Raw genomic sequence first — 13,438 nt, forward strand, 5'->3', positions numbered from 1 at the left:
GTGTCAATACTGGTGGCCTGCCACTGCGAGGGCGTGACTCATTGTTGTTGTGGGTGTTCCATCGGGCAAGTGTTTTCTGGATGCAGCGTTGTGAACAGCCAAGTGTTGCTGCAACTTCAGAGGTCCTGCAACCTGCCTCCACTGAAGCTATCACATAATCGCGCTCGCGCTCTGATAATTCAGCACCAGGCCTTCGATTGGCTGAAATTTCGGTTCCAAAAGCTCTCATTTGTGTGGTGCAGTGTAGGGGTGAAGTTGTTCTCTACCTGGCGCAGTTCCGTTGTTGCGTTGCGCACAGGCCTTACGCGAACAGACTAAAGTCTTAGTACTGTACTGTCATGTTTTATTGTCTGCCAATATACATGCGTGACTTGCCTAGCGTACTGACATTGCATTCAGGCGAAACACACCCCCTGGTATGTGCGCTACGGACGGCTAGGACACTCCTTGAGAGAACGTGTGATGGTGTCATGTCATCAATGAGCTATTTGGAGTTGATGTGTTGTGCAAGAAGTTGCAACGTGTGAAGCTGGCTGAACGCATGTAGTGGGAGTCAGGCAAGTGAGAACGCATTGCAGACACACACAATACTCACGCTTTGACGGAGACACTGTAGAAGCAAAGGCGTTTGATATTATGCGTTCGCTAAGATCCACAATCTCATGGTAAGATCACTATTACTATTACAGTATCATCCTCTTTCGATGCATGACACACTACCAGGCCTTTTCGTTGACGTGCATCAGTGTACAGTGATCCCTGGCGGTTTAGACGCGTACGCCAGGGGCAGAGCCGGTAGCGTACTGCTCCTGAGCAGCCTTCTCCTCGGCTTTAGCAAGCTTGTTCTTGCGGTGGTGGTCCTTAACCTCATGGAAAGCGGCAGTAATTGCATGGAGCAGACTGGAATCAATGTCAGCAATCCCTTCGAACAGTAGGCAAGACAGGCAAACTCACGTGCTGACAATAGCCAAGATGAAAGTGCCCCAAGGAAGATCACAAGTGCTATCCTGAGTGTTCGTAGTCTGTCCCTGCGCAATGTTGGCAGCGTCGTTGACATTGCGGTTCGTGTAGCAGTGCCTAGGGCCCGCAGACCCACCGTTCGGTCGCGTAAGGACAGAGACGGCGATGAACGCACCCACGAACGCGATATCGAGGAGCACCCACAGCCAGCGCAGCCACTTGGGTCCAGGGTTGGCGGACTTCTTGAGCAGCGACAGGATGGTGGTGATGAGCGTGTACAGGACTGCGGCGGCGAGAATGCCTTCGACGGCGCCGAAGGAGTGGTTGACACCGCGGCGGGTCTTGATAGAGTTCACTAGGCGGTAAACTTTGTAGAGACGCTGGGAGAAGAGACCGAGTGAGATGACGGAGGAGATAAATTGCAGGATGCGGGTGAGGCGAAGGAGGATCCTGTAGAAGGCTGTGTGTCGAAGACGGGCGGGAACGAAGCGTGTGAGTAGACCGGTGGGCTTCTCGTCCTGGTAGTGCGCGTCGGCTGGGCCATCTAGAGGTTCTTGGAACCGTGCCATTGTGTGATGTGACCTACACCTGTTGTATGGGGTGGCGTGAAGATTGTTGGGTTGGCGTGAAGATTGTTGGGTTGGCGTGAAGATTGTTGGGTTGGTCCGTTGTGACGTTTTATTTGTCTAACAAAGCGTGTGTGATACTGGAATGCGATCGAGAGTGAACGTGCAGGTGAGTCGAGGTTATATAGCTCGATGACCAATTTGTTGTTTTATTGTGGTGTGTGACAGGCTGTGGTTGCCATGCTCGTCAGTGCCACGTCAAAGCAGACCTTCAGCCTGTCACCTGCAAAGCACCCTGAACACCAACAACATCGGGAAACTCGACTGTAATCGAGAAATGCTATGCCGTCACGTCCAATCACCACGTTCCTCTTAGCCGTTCCGCGCATTTCATGTTGCACGTGACGACGCTAAATGAACGTCATATGTCAATCCCTTGTTCAGGGTCGCGGTATGTCGTATGAGAACTACAGCCGCAAGGTGGCTGTATGCATCGCCGTTTAAGGATCGTTTAAGCATGCCGTGAGCCTTGGCTGGCAGAGCCAATCCTTGGTGATGTGCTCTGTTCGAATTATGAGATCGACCAAGTGCTGACGGTAGGTTCGTCGAAGCGCTCACATTAGTTCGAGTCAGGCTTCCCTGCTCTTTGTGGCAGAGACTGCGTGCATGCGGTGAGCATTCAACGTTTGAGAGGGGAGCCAGTTGAGTGTGTCGGAGTTTTGTCGTTGTGCAGGTTTGGGAGTGGTCATCGACGATGCGGCAGTCTTGACCGAAAACACGTTAATTAGAGCAAAAATGATTAGGAGTCGCAGATTTCGATCAATTCAAAGTGTGGAGGTATAACAAGCATCAACAACAGCTACTCATTCGAGCTTGTTCCGTTGCGCGCTCTGCTATCGTGCACCCTTGGCGATTGCCCACTCTTTCAAATCATCAAAGATACTTCGAGGCCAACTGTTGGTTGTGCAGACTCAAAAGCTCGCATCTGACGTAACGGGTAAGGAGGGTACTGCACCCGAAACGCAGGTGAGCGTGCTCGTGAGGCTGTGTGGCGCCAAGCCATGAAGATTTGCAAGGATGCAAACCTGCAAAACCCCTGAGGCGATCAGAAAACCTAATAACGTTATGATGAACAGCAGATAGAGTCTTCCGCATAGCCGTCTGTGCGGTGACAAGATCGTGTGTGTGTTGACAACAAGTCAACGTCATCTGCACACATGCTCTTAAGGATTGCGAAGGATTTTCAGCAAGTCGTACGATGGACCGCGACCAATCTGCTGATATGCGTCCGCGGTGCGTCCGCGGTGCGTCTTCACGATAAGATACCGTTCGAAACCAGTTGGTTTGCCTTCCATGTCAGAACAATAAGGCGTCGATGAGGTCAACGATCTGTTGGGCCCAGAAAGTTGTGATTTGAATAGGCGTTACTCCATAAATGTGGACGAGGCACCGCGGAGTGAGATGAGCTGGAAGAGCTGGCTTTGGGGAGTAGAAGTTGGCACCAGAGCACGGCCAAAGCTTTGAGCATGTGAAGTGCTCTTGTGCTGACTGTGCCGTGCAGTGATGATGATACCAGGTAGAACAGGCTGGCCATTGAGTCAACACAAGGACCGCAGCAATTACATAGTTATACACAATACGTACAGTACATGCGTCCATATTCAGCCCCAACCCCACCAACCCTTGATGGTATCCCCTATTGTTGCCTGCCCTGCTTCCTTCCTCTTCATGCGATTTATGCGCTCTTCGACGAATGTCTCCTCGACCTGCTTGGACATGCCTGTTTGTGCCTTGAGTTCGCCCAGTATCGCCATGCGTTCAATTTCCTGGTCCCTCGGCGGCAGCTTGGCAATGGTCTCCTCGTACTTCTTTCGGGCTTCAGGTTTGATCTGACTCCATATATCATCTTCTGGCTCGACCTGTGCATTGCCTTGCGCAGGCAGGGGTGTGATGGTAGCCTGCTTGCCGGCCATAGCCCGCGCGACATTGGTCTTGGACAACACGCTTTGAAACTTGGGCGGTTCCCGACCCTCAGCGTTTGCCTTCTCGATCTCTGCCTCTTGCTGGAGCATCTGCTCGTACAGCTTGTCGGCGTGCATTTGAATCCTCTCGTCCTCCTCTGGGGTCCGCGCATCCAGTGTCAGGTATCCCAATGCCTTCAAGAACTTCGACTGCATATCATAGCAGCGATTGAATCTCCTCGACTCTGCATTGCACATTGTGCCCATTGACCACCATGTCTTGGGGTTCCTGAAGCACTCAAACTGCTCCATGTATTCCAGGGCGCAGTTCTCCATGGCGATCTGTCCAATTGAAGCATTGCGGTCGTTGTATGCATCGACGAGGTCCCTCAATTTGTCCTGCTCGTTCTTCCCTCGGTCCATCAGGACATCTTGTGGTGTGTAGTTTTTCCAGAGATGTGCATAGCGGCCATCTTGAAACTGTGATTGAGGTGGAACGATTGATTTCTCGGGCTCGAGAGGTGCTTGCGTAGGCGGCGCTGGTGCAGGTGTGCTTTCGACAGGCTTCTCTTTGGTTGCGGTAGGGAGTGTAGGCTTGGGTCCTGTGGGTGCCTCCTTCTTCAAGAATTCACGCAATGACGGGTCGAGCTTGTCCGAGTCATTGCTGCTACTCCAAAGCCAGCCCATGTTGTGTGTGATGGGGAGAGTGAATTGGGTGAATGCTATAAGTGCATGCACGAATCGATCATAGTTCACCAGGTTGGCACGTGCGTCCCTGCTAGCGCGACCGCGGCATCGCAACACGCCCGCTCACACACGCGACGGCGGTCGAACCTCAAGCATAATTGTTACGCCCACTCTCGCTATGGCACCTGTTGGTAAGAAAGAGTGTTGCATCGATGAATCGAACTCGTTGCTAACAAATACCAGATCGACGTGAACACCGTCAACAGCGCGTTCGTGGCGCAGGGTAAACATTCCACATATCACCGAGGCGCAACATACTGACAAAGCCAGGGCTTCGACTGTACAGGCATCTTTTGGCTTCAACTTCGGTGCTTTAGGCGCAAAACAATCCTCTCTCCCACCGCAGCGATCTAGACGCCGCTCTCGAACACCAGTCCAAGGCACGCCGCGCAATGTGAACGGATCAGCGAAGCGGCACCACAGTCTCTCAGCACCACGCAGTGCCAAATCGCAGCGTAATGCCACGCCGAGAAATACCGCAGTCACGCCACAACTGGGGAAAAGGAAGCGTGAATCAACTGCTGCAGCTGCAGCAAATGCTCAAAATGAAGAAGAGGACGAGCTAAGCCCAGACCGCGTTGAGAACGTGCGCTCAGTTGAGAAGAGCAGGAGACTCGCCAGAACAGTCTCGCCTATACGAGAGGAGCCAAACGAGGCGCCAGACGAGCTATCGATTATAGACGAGGCACCAACCACCGCCAGAAAGATGCCAGGCCACGTAACGGGCCTGCTCTCGAACGTCACCGGCGGATCGGCGAGCTCACGTCAAAATATCTCTCGAAGGTCAAAGTCCACCGATGTTGTTCCAGTTACACCAGGAATGCAACCGCACAGTAGCTCCAGGCATTCCTTCGTGTTGTCGACAACAGTAGAGAACACTGCGTCTAACGCTTCACAAGCCGAGGATGAGGATGTGGATGAGCTCTCACCACCACACGACAACACTACTACCCCAAGGGTGGTTTCGAGAGAATCGATACCAAATGCCATACCTCTCGAGGGTGAAGAGGGGGGCATCGATGAACTTTCGCCCACGCAGGAAATTGCCTCGACTACAATAACAGCAGTCGTCAAAGGTGCACACAGTGAGACTGCAGCGACTCCCATAAAGAGTGTGGCGCGTGGCAGGCCACACAAGACCACCCAAACAAACGAGGCCAATACTCTATTTATACCAGCGGCCCAAAAGCCTAGACAAAAGAGGAGCCAGAAAAATGTGGTTGAAGAGGAGCCGACCGATGAGCAACAAGACGAATTGTCACCTGAGACAGAACGGATGACACAGGCGACTCCAAAACTCGCAAGACGAACCGAAGAGAAGGCGCATGTATCTGATGAAGAGTCACATGTGTACGAAGAGGAGCTGGAGCCTGAGGAGGAAGCTCGAGAGCCTACACCTAGACCCATCGCAAAGCGCACATCTCCTAAGCACACCCAGCGTACAAAGCCTTCCAACGACAAGCCACCACGCAAACGACAGAAATTCCTTGGCCCTAGGCTCGCGATTTCTGTAATGCGCATGGAGGGTTACGGCGTACGAGGCATCACAGTAGCGGATACTACACGTACAATACTCGAAGAAGCGATCGACCACCGTCTCGGCAGGATGTTAGAGAAGATGCAGACTGCACAGGATTCAGCGCGCCGAAAGGAGCTACGAAGCGAGGTTAATCTAGCATTGTCCTTCAAAGAAAGCCTGAACGAAAAGCTGCTGGATTTGCAAGACGCGAACGACGTCCTAACGACCAACCTGAAGAAGATGAAGGTCTTCAAGCGCGACAATGCTGAGCTGCGCAAAGACATTCTGGTTCTGCAGAATAGCCGACAGGAGATTGCTCTTGAGCATGATAACGTTCAGGCAGAATTCGAGGCAGAGAAGGCCAAGGTTGAGGCAAGAAACACTTTGAGCGCCAACATGTTCGACATCGAGGCTGCCATTCAGAATGGCCGCCAGAAGGCAAAACATGAAGGGCGAGAAAATGAAGCGCCAAACGTGTCATTAAGCATGCTTCTCGAGATGGTGAGCAGAGATGTGGGCTCGATTGGCGGTGGACTGCTTGCGAATCTGAAGAACTTCAACAGTACGTTAGAAAGGGCAGCAGGCTGGCTTGAGGGAAGGGCGTGAATGCTGGCATCTGGATACAAGCATTCTTTCAGGCGTATGGATCACGATGTTTCTAGGACGGATACCCGGCACAAAGCCACTTGCAGATATGAAATCAATGTTTACACCTTCACTGGCGATTGCATGTCGATCGAAAGGGGCCTAGCGCTATGTAATGCAGCAGGTGCGTCACTTCCTTTAGCGTCATCGATCACCCGGCCACAGACAACTTCAGATTCTCACCATCCCAGCTTTCTTGTACATCGCCGGCTAGGACTGGCTATTGACATTTATTTTACCACCACTTCTTACTGCTCTGTTCCTTTATTCATAATACTGTCATTGATCATTGACCCGGACCCGTACTGCTTACTGTCTGGGAGCGACCCACGAATCCGCCTACCCACGTTCATATCTACATCCAGTCTGCTCGAAGCCAGTCATTCGTGTGCGGAATCCATGCTGCAGTATGCGCAACCTCTGTGAGAGCCAGCAAGCCCCTCTCTGAAGAATCACACTTGGTTGCGCAACGCCGTGCTGGTACAGCGTCATACAACATTAACAACCAACCTCGCCTACACGCCCGTGCAACCACGTCAGCCTCGTGTGCTTACTTACATGGTACCATACGCTGTCAGCGTCAACAGCTTTCAGATCGTTACTCCTACACAAGCGTGGACTACCACTACTTCAATAATTGATGAGCTCTAGTGTCTCGACATGGCTCAGACAGACGGTCAATCGCGTGACGATGCAGCGTTTGCTGAAGCTTCGCGTTGTGATACAGTAGTTACCGAAACTGCCGAAATCCGGAGGATTCTGGTAGAGACAGAGACTCCTGCCTCTGCGCCGTCATCGAGCCCTACTCCGCGCAACCCTGCGAACAAACTATGGACCAAAACGTCTCAGCGCAAGGCCTACATCCAACACCTGACAAACTGGGCGTCCAATCATGATTCGTCCACCTACTTCCACGGTAGCATCAGTCTACACCCGCAAGGCACCTTTCCTCGGGAAGTAGTTCAACTGGGCAAGTCAGTCAATTGCCTCTTAACTGATGTATCTTCTGGAGATACGCCTAAAAATATTGTCATTCGCCTCTTCCAGTCGCAGCGACATGACGGCAGTGCTCAACAGCGGAAAGGGCGCGGAAGGAAGGATCCCGATGAACCATCTGATACCGCAAGCTGGAACTCGACAAGCGTGTCTTGTAAGGGGAATCATCGCGCGAGGTTGCCAACTCGAAATGGCCATTCCATTGCGCCTTATCAGCTGGTTATTCGTAGCGGGTCAAGCTGGGTACCAGCTCGCCAGTACCTTAACAACCACTACTTTGCACATCATGCCAAACCAGAGAAGGAAGTGGCTTCCCACCAACCTGCAAGTACAAGCTCAAATACTAACGCTCAGCGACCTGCTTGGGTCAATTTGACCGCCAATAATGTCAACTGGGCAATTAACACTCCACCTGCGTCGGCAGTCTTGACGACCAACACCCAACCGCCTGCATGGGCCAGTCTGACCGCCAATAATCTCAGCTTCAGCAATCTCAACTTCAACAACACTAATCGCATTGCAGAAGTCACTCGGTCCGAGCAACCTGATCAAGAGGCCTCACGCCCAGCCCATTCGAGGCATGCTGGACCCTTATCTTCCGCAAAGGACACCGTCAAGATTAGCCCGTTGTTCCATCCTTTCCTCAGACTGCCACAAGAGCTTCAAGATGAAATCCTCTACCAGGCAGTTGGCTATACGCGCGTCATCAGTCTTACTCACTCAGTCCATGTTATGCATGCTTCATCGTCGTCAGAATCGCCAATCACAATATCGAAGCTTTTCCGACTATCGAAGATGATCAGCGAGCATATGACCACCCACATCTTCCGCAGTACGAACTTTCACTTCGGCATAACAGGCTTCACGAGATTCCTATGGCAACTTGGGCCCGTCAATCGCTCCAACCTACAGCATCTTACGTTTCACTTTGGCAAGGCCTCTCTGTTGCATTGCATACGCTGGCTAGCGCCAGACCCGATCTGGGAGCTTTTCGAACCTCCAGTTGTGACCAGCCCCTCAACCTTAACATTGTTTTGGCGATGTCAGCTCCAGGACTTGATGAAGGAGGTGAGCCTTTCGACGCTTACGATCGATATCAGAGACGTACCGGTCGGGGATGTGCCTATGCTCGTCAGGATCCTTAAAACCGCGATTGGCAGGGTCGAGCGCATGCGTGTCATCGGCAACCATGTCCGCACTGGTGTCCTTATTGAGGAGTATGCTCAAGATCTACACACATGGTTAGGAGGCATGCAAGAGCCGACATGGAGGGAGCTGAGTCTGCGGTATCACACCGAGTACAATCATCAGAGGTGGCACATGAGACATATTTGGGCACTTCACGGTTTAGACATCCGCCCACTGTTGGATGCGTGGATGGATAAGGACAAGGCCTTCTTCGACTCCTAGGAGAGCAAGGAAGAGGTATGGATGAGAGTGTTTGGAGTAGAGCTACGATCCTCGGTACCCAGCGTGGAAGAGCGCCGACGATTGGCAAAGGAGCATTGACGACGGACTGGCAGGCTTGACTACCATGGTGGAATCTTACATATTCCACTTGCGACCAACACGGCAGCTTCGCTGTTCCTAGGATGGAGATCAGTTCGCCGTCCATGATTTGATGAACGGTTCATGAATGATGAATTCTTTAGGTAGCATACCTTGTAATCGTATAACGGGATTCACGCGCACCTCTATCAAAGGGTCACACATCTTCGCCTCTGTGTTATAACCAATTTGTTCCATCTTTCTAAGCAGTTTTGACCTATCATTTCATCGTAGATAGCCTTGATTACACGTCACGGGGACTGAGGTCATCTTCTGCAAATTATATTCCGTCGACACGCCGCTCCGCTACCGGTACCTACGTCATTATGAACCACACCAACCAAGACACTTGCAGCACCACGGTAATTAGAACAGATCAGAAGTATAAATACTGCCAATATCACCTACGAATTTACATATTTTCAGATTATTTTATCAAACAAAACGATTAGAGCTATCACACATTATGGCACCCACCATCGAACTCCTAATCTCCGCAACCCCTAACGGCCAAAAATATCCATCTTTGCCGAAGAACTACAGGTCCCCTACAAAACAATCTCCATCGACCTCGGCGCCGATGATCAGAAGAAGCCCGAATTTCTCGGAATCAATCCTAATGGGCGCATCCCCGTGATAATCGACCACAACCGCAACGATTTCCCCGTCTTTGAGTCTGGCGCAATCGTCTTGTATTTCGCTGAGCACTATGACAAGGACTCCAAGTTCTCATTTCAAGATGCAAATGAAAAGAGCAAAATGCTGCAATGGCTGTTCTTCCAAAACGCGGGCGTAGGCCCGATGTAGGGGCAAGCGAACACTTCTTCCGTTACGCGCCGGAGAAGATCCAGTACGGTATCGACCGCTACCAAAACGAGACGAAGCGGCTCTACTCTATGCTAGAAAAGCGTCTGAAGGGTCGCGACTATCTTGTGGGTAAGGGAAGGGGCAAGTACAGCGTGGCTAATATCAGTACATTTATGTGGGCACGGTGGGGATTGATTTAGATAAGCTTCCGAGGTTGAAGGAGTGGAGCGATAGGATTGGGGAGCGCGAGGCAGTGAAGAGAGGGCTGCTGGTGCCGAGGGAGGAGGATCAGATTGTGAGGTTGAGGGATCCAAATGTGGAGGACCCGTTTAAGGGGTGGTTTATGAAGCGGCAGAATGAAGTTAAGGAGAAGCATGGGAAGTAAAGATACAGACACAGAACAGTGAAGTGGATCATCTTTCGAAGCACAGAGAGAGTTGTTGCAGTGGAAGAGGAACAACATGTTTAAACATCCGAACGAACGGACTTGCCTGTGTTGATTAACTAATCTAACACTCTACTCAGGTATAAAGCAATCCCCCATTCCAACCAGGTGTGCGTGTAATTAGCCACAAAGAAAAGAAAACCTTATCCAACTCATCATCTCGACATTACATTTACGAAACGTTGACGAACTGACCAATGGCCGGGACGCCGTCAACAAGGACATAGATGACGTAGGGGCCGGCAGGCGCAATGTTCCTGTTAGGAGGCATAGTGACGGTGATGGTCTGGGCGGTGGCGCCGGCGTTGAAGCCGGTGTTGTCGAGGAACAACATGCGGTGACCCATGTGGACGGAGTGGGTGACAAAACCACCATAGTAGAGGTTGACCTTGACAGCCTTGGAGTTGGCAGGGGCGTTGAACTTGATCGTGAACGTAGAACCATCAGCCTTGAGAGCCTTGGTGGAGATCTGGACAGCGGAAGGACGAGTAGGGTTGCCCTGGAGGTAGGGAGGAGTGTAGATCTCGTTGCGGAACTCAGTGACGTAGGGGTCCTTAGCGGTGGGCTGGAGGATGGGCTGCTCGACAGGGTTGGATCCAGAGATCAGGAGGGTACCGTCGAGGAGAAGAAGGGCGACACTGTGGTAGAGACGGGCAATGGTCGACTTAGGGCCAGTGGTGAAGCGCTTGCCCTTGGGCTGGGTAGGGTCGTAAAGGAGAACCTCGAGAGCAGGGTCCTGAGCAACACCGAAACCTTGGGCACCTTCCTGAGCACCGTTGACCCAGGCGATGGTACCATCAGCAAGAAGAGTACCCTCAACCATACCACGGCCCTCAGGCATGGAATCCATCTCCCAGGTGGGGTTGGCGTCAAGGGGCTTCATGCGACCGCAAGATGGGTCACCGGGAGCAGTGATATCCTGGTAGGGGCCACCACCGCAGATGATAACGTCGGGGTTCCACTGATTGGCGCTGGAAAGGGGCATCATGACGGAACCACCAGTGTTGGGGTAGGTGCGGTAGGTACCGGGAAGGTCAGGAAGAGTGCGAACGACGTTGCCGGTGCCGACGTTGAAAATCTCAGCAGACTTTGAGACCTGGACGAAGAGGTTGCCATCCTTCATCAAGTGAAGGAAGGGGTACATGTAGTAAGGCTGGTTCTTGTTGAGGATCTCCATGTTGATGGACTTGCCCTGGGGAGTGCCGTCGGCATTGAGGATCTCGTAGGTAGGGTTGTTGTTCTCAGGCTTGGTAGGGTCGAGACCGTTTAGGGAGCCGGAAGCGACGAAGATCTGGTTGTTAGGCATGATCTGAACGGAAGCATACCAACGAGCAGTGTCAAGCTGTGTGCCGGGCTCGTCCCATGCCTGTCCATCAAGAGAGGCATCAGAAGCAGAACGCTCGAGGAAACGGATACCCTTGAAACCATCACCAACAGTAGGGTCAATGAAGTCAAGAGGGGCGTTACCACCGAGGGAAACAAAGCGTCCATCAGCAAGGAAGATACCGCCAGAGCAGAAGGCGTTGGTTTTGTAGGCCAGGGGAGTGAGCTTTTGGGTGTTCGGGTCATACTCGGAGGAGTAGGCGTATTGGCCGTTGGGCAGCGTGAGCTCGGTGTAGTTCTCGACCTTGTCAAGGAAGACAACCTTTCCGTTGGGCATCAGACCAGCGTGCATGGCAGGGACACCAGAGCGACCCTTGATCTGAATGGTACCAGGCTTGGCAGCAGCTGGAGCAGGGCTGGCCTTGGGGGCAGGGACAGCAGGCGCGTTGACACAAGGACCAGACTGGCAGCCTTCACCGCAGTGAGCAGTGGTGTTACCACAGTATCCGTACATGGAGCAGCAAGATCCCTGAGCCCAGTTACCGCAGATAGTGTCTCCGAAAGTGGCACCGCAGCTTCCATCGGTAGTCTGAACGCCAGTGGGTGTAGTGGGAGCAACCTCAACGCTTGTAGGCTTGCCGAGAACGGGCTCGCCGGAGGTGGTGGTGGAAGGAGGACGGGAAACAGCAGCGGTGGTGGCAGCGGCCTTGGTGGTGGTGGCATCCTTGCAGCCGTTCTGGCAGCCATCAGCAACGAGGCAGTGGCCGTCAGTCGAACCACAGTATCCGTAAGAGCTGCAACACCCGCCGTACGCGCCGTTGGAATCGCAGGTGGCATCGCCGAAGTCCTTACCGCAGCGACCGTCGTCTCTAGCGGGGACAGCTGCGGCCTTGGTGGCAACAGGTGTAGCAGGAGTGTTGTCGCAGCCAGACAAGCATCCAGTTCCGCAGTGACCCTCCTATATAATCGTTAGTCATGAACGAAAGATCTGGCGTTAGTGTTCACTTACGGTATTACCACACCATCCGTACTGCGAGCAGCAAGAACCGCTGTAGACTGTGCTGTTGGGGTCGCAGAGCAAGTTGCCGTAGGCAGGGCCACACTGGCCATCCTGGGAGTACTTGGCCTGCCTCTTCTCCGGAACAACGCGAAGGTGGGAAGAAGAGATCTTGGAGTGGTCGCTCTTGATGTCGGCGACACACTTGTTGTCGTCACCGCAGTGCTGTCCGGTCAGGCAGCGGCTGGGGGCATTGATATCGCAGGTAGGGTTGACCCAGTTGAAGTTGATGTTGGCTGAGGCGAGCCCGGCGAAAGCGCCTAAGGCAAGAATAGAGGTCCTCATTGTTGATAGAGATCTATAATACCAGAGGTAAGCCAATGCTCATGTAAGAATCGAAGTGTTCGTTCAAAAGACCAAACGATCATAGGTGCCGCTCATGAAGAACAGGGGCTGCAGCTGAGTATAGTCGTAGCCGTTGGACCCAGTCTTCATAGTTGAGTGGCTTCGATGTAATGTTTGATGTTGACTATGATGATGTTTGGCGCCCACGTGGTGGTGTTTCCAGCAAACACGTGCCAAGCCATCGACATAATGCCTTTGTTTGTGGGGGAAAGAACCTACCAAGATGTATGATCTCTGAGGTAGTGACGACTCGACGATCAAAGATTCGTAGTCGAATATCAATCAATTCGTATGTAGTCGAAATGTAAGGATAGTTACGAGCACCGTAGGATCGATGCAAGGAAGGTTTCGGTATTAGGTGCGCAAGGCGAGCGAGTGACGATTACAGCAAAGGTTAACGAGTGTCTGAGTACTACTGAAAGTACTCGGGGTGCTGAAGGCAAGGGACTTGACGGTCTGCCTACAACGAGCGTGGTGGGGAGAAACACATGGGAGGACTGCGGTCTTGTAGTTATATCC

General features: G+C 52.4%; 6 protein-coding genes across 6 annotated transcripts; 3 read left to right on the forward strand and 3 right to left on the reverse strand.

The window, feature by feature from the left end:
- Positions 1-767: 767 nt before the first annotated feature.
- BU25DRAFT_417204 (uncharacterized protein) lies at positions 768-1,529 on the reverse strand (the record flags this gene model as incomplete). The annotated part of the gene is made up of 2 exons (XM_033707787.1): positions 768-900; positions 955-1,529. 2 exons carry the CDS (start codon positions 1,527-1,529, stop codon positions 768-770), a joined length of 708 nt encoding a protein of 235 aa, XP_033566772.1.
- A 1,595-nt stretch (positions 1,530-3,124) lies between these two features.
- BU25DRAFT_405910 (uncharacterized protein) lies at positions 3,125-4,194 on the reverse strand. The gene has a single exon (XM_033705156.1). The coding sequence runs from the start codon at positions 4,172-4,174 to the stop codon at positions 3,188-3,190; it is 987 nt and encodes a 328-aa protein (XP_033566773.1). The 5' UTR covers positions 4,175-4,194; the 3' UTR covers positions 3,125-3,187.
- A 134-nt stretch (positions 4,195-4,328) lies between these two features.
- Positions 4,329-6,462, forward strand: BU25DRAFT_444664 (uncharacterized protein). The gene is made up of 3 exons (XM_033709400.1): positions 4,329-4,365; positions 4,418-4,457; positions 4,505-6,462. Exons 1-3 carry the CDS (start codon positions 4,353-4,355, stop codon positions 6,357-6,359), a joined length of 1,908 nt encoding a protein of 635 aa, XP_033566774.1. The 5' UTR covers positions 4,329-4,352; the 3' UTR covers positions 6,360-6,462.
- A 116-nt stretch (positions 6,463-6,578) lies between these two features.
- Positions 6,579-9,086, forward strand: BU25DRAFT_405912 (uncharacterized protein). Its single transcript, XM_033705157.1, has one exon. It carries the CDS (start codon positions 7,059-7,061, stop codon positions 8,802-8,804), a length of 1,746 nt encoding a protein of 581 aa, XP_033566775.1. The 5' UTR covers positions 6,579-7,058; the 3' UTR covers positions 8,805-9,086.
- Positions 9,087-9,268: 182 nt separating this feature from the next.
- BU25DRAFT_436368 (uncharacterized protein) lies at positions 9,269-10,294 on the forward strand (the record flags this gene model as incomplete). The annotated part of the gene is made up of 4 exons (XM_033708943.1): positions 9,269-9,304; positions 9,486-9,734; positions 9,788-9,933; positions 9,963-10,294. The coding sequence occupies 4 exons, from the start codon at positions 9,269-9,271 to the stop codon at positions 10,132-10,134; spliced, it is 603 nt and encodes a 200-aa protein (XP_033566776.1). The 3' UTR covers positions 10,135-10,294.
- A 72-nt stretch (positions 10,295-10,366) lies between these two features.
- BU25DRAFT_427463 (carbohydrate-binding module family 18) lies at positions 10,367-12,859 on the reverse strand (the record flags this gene model as incomplete). Its single annotated transcript, XM_033708446.1, has 2 exons — positions 10,367-12,475; positions 12,527-12,859. 2 exons carry the CDS (start codon positions 12,857-12,859, stop codon positions 10,367-10,369), a joined length of 2,442 nt encoding a protein of 813 aa, XP_033566777.1.
- Between the last annotated feature and the right edge of the window lie 579 nt (positions 12,860-13,438).

This window comes from Macroventuria anomochaeta (assembly GCF_010093625.1).
Source record: "Macroventuria anomochaeta strain CBS 525.71 unplaced genomic scaffold BU25scaffold_2, whole genome shotgun sequence".
Taxonomy (NCBI): Eukaryota; Fungi; Ascomycota; class Dothideomycetes; order Pleosporales; family Didymellaceae; genus Macroventuria; species Macroventuria anomochaeta.

Bases quoted from the DNA above. Each gene is read 5' to 3' on its own strand.
- BU25DRAFT_444664 (XM_033709400.1), top strand. The intron at 4,458-4,504 runs GTAAACATTCCA...TGACAAAGCCAG, and splicing joins CAGCGCGTTCGTGGCGCAGG to GGCTTCGACTGTACAGGCAT.
- BU25DRAFT_405912 (XM_033705157.1), top strand. From the start codon at position 7,059: ATGGCTCAGACAGACGGTCAATCGCGTGACGATGCAGCGTTTGCTGAA.
- BU25DRAFT_405910 (XM_033705156.1), bottom strand. From the start codon at position 4,174: ATGGGCTGGCTTTGGAGTAGCAGCAATGACTCGGACAAGCTCGACCCG.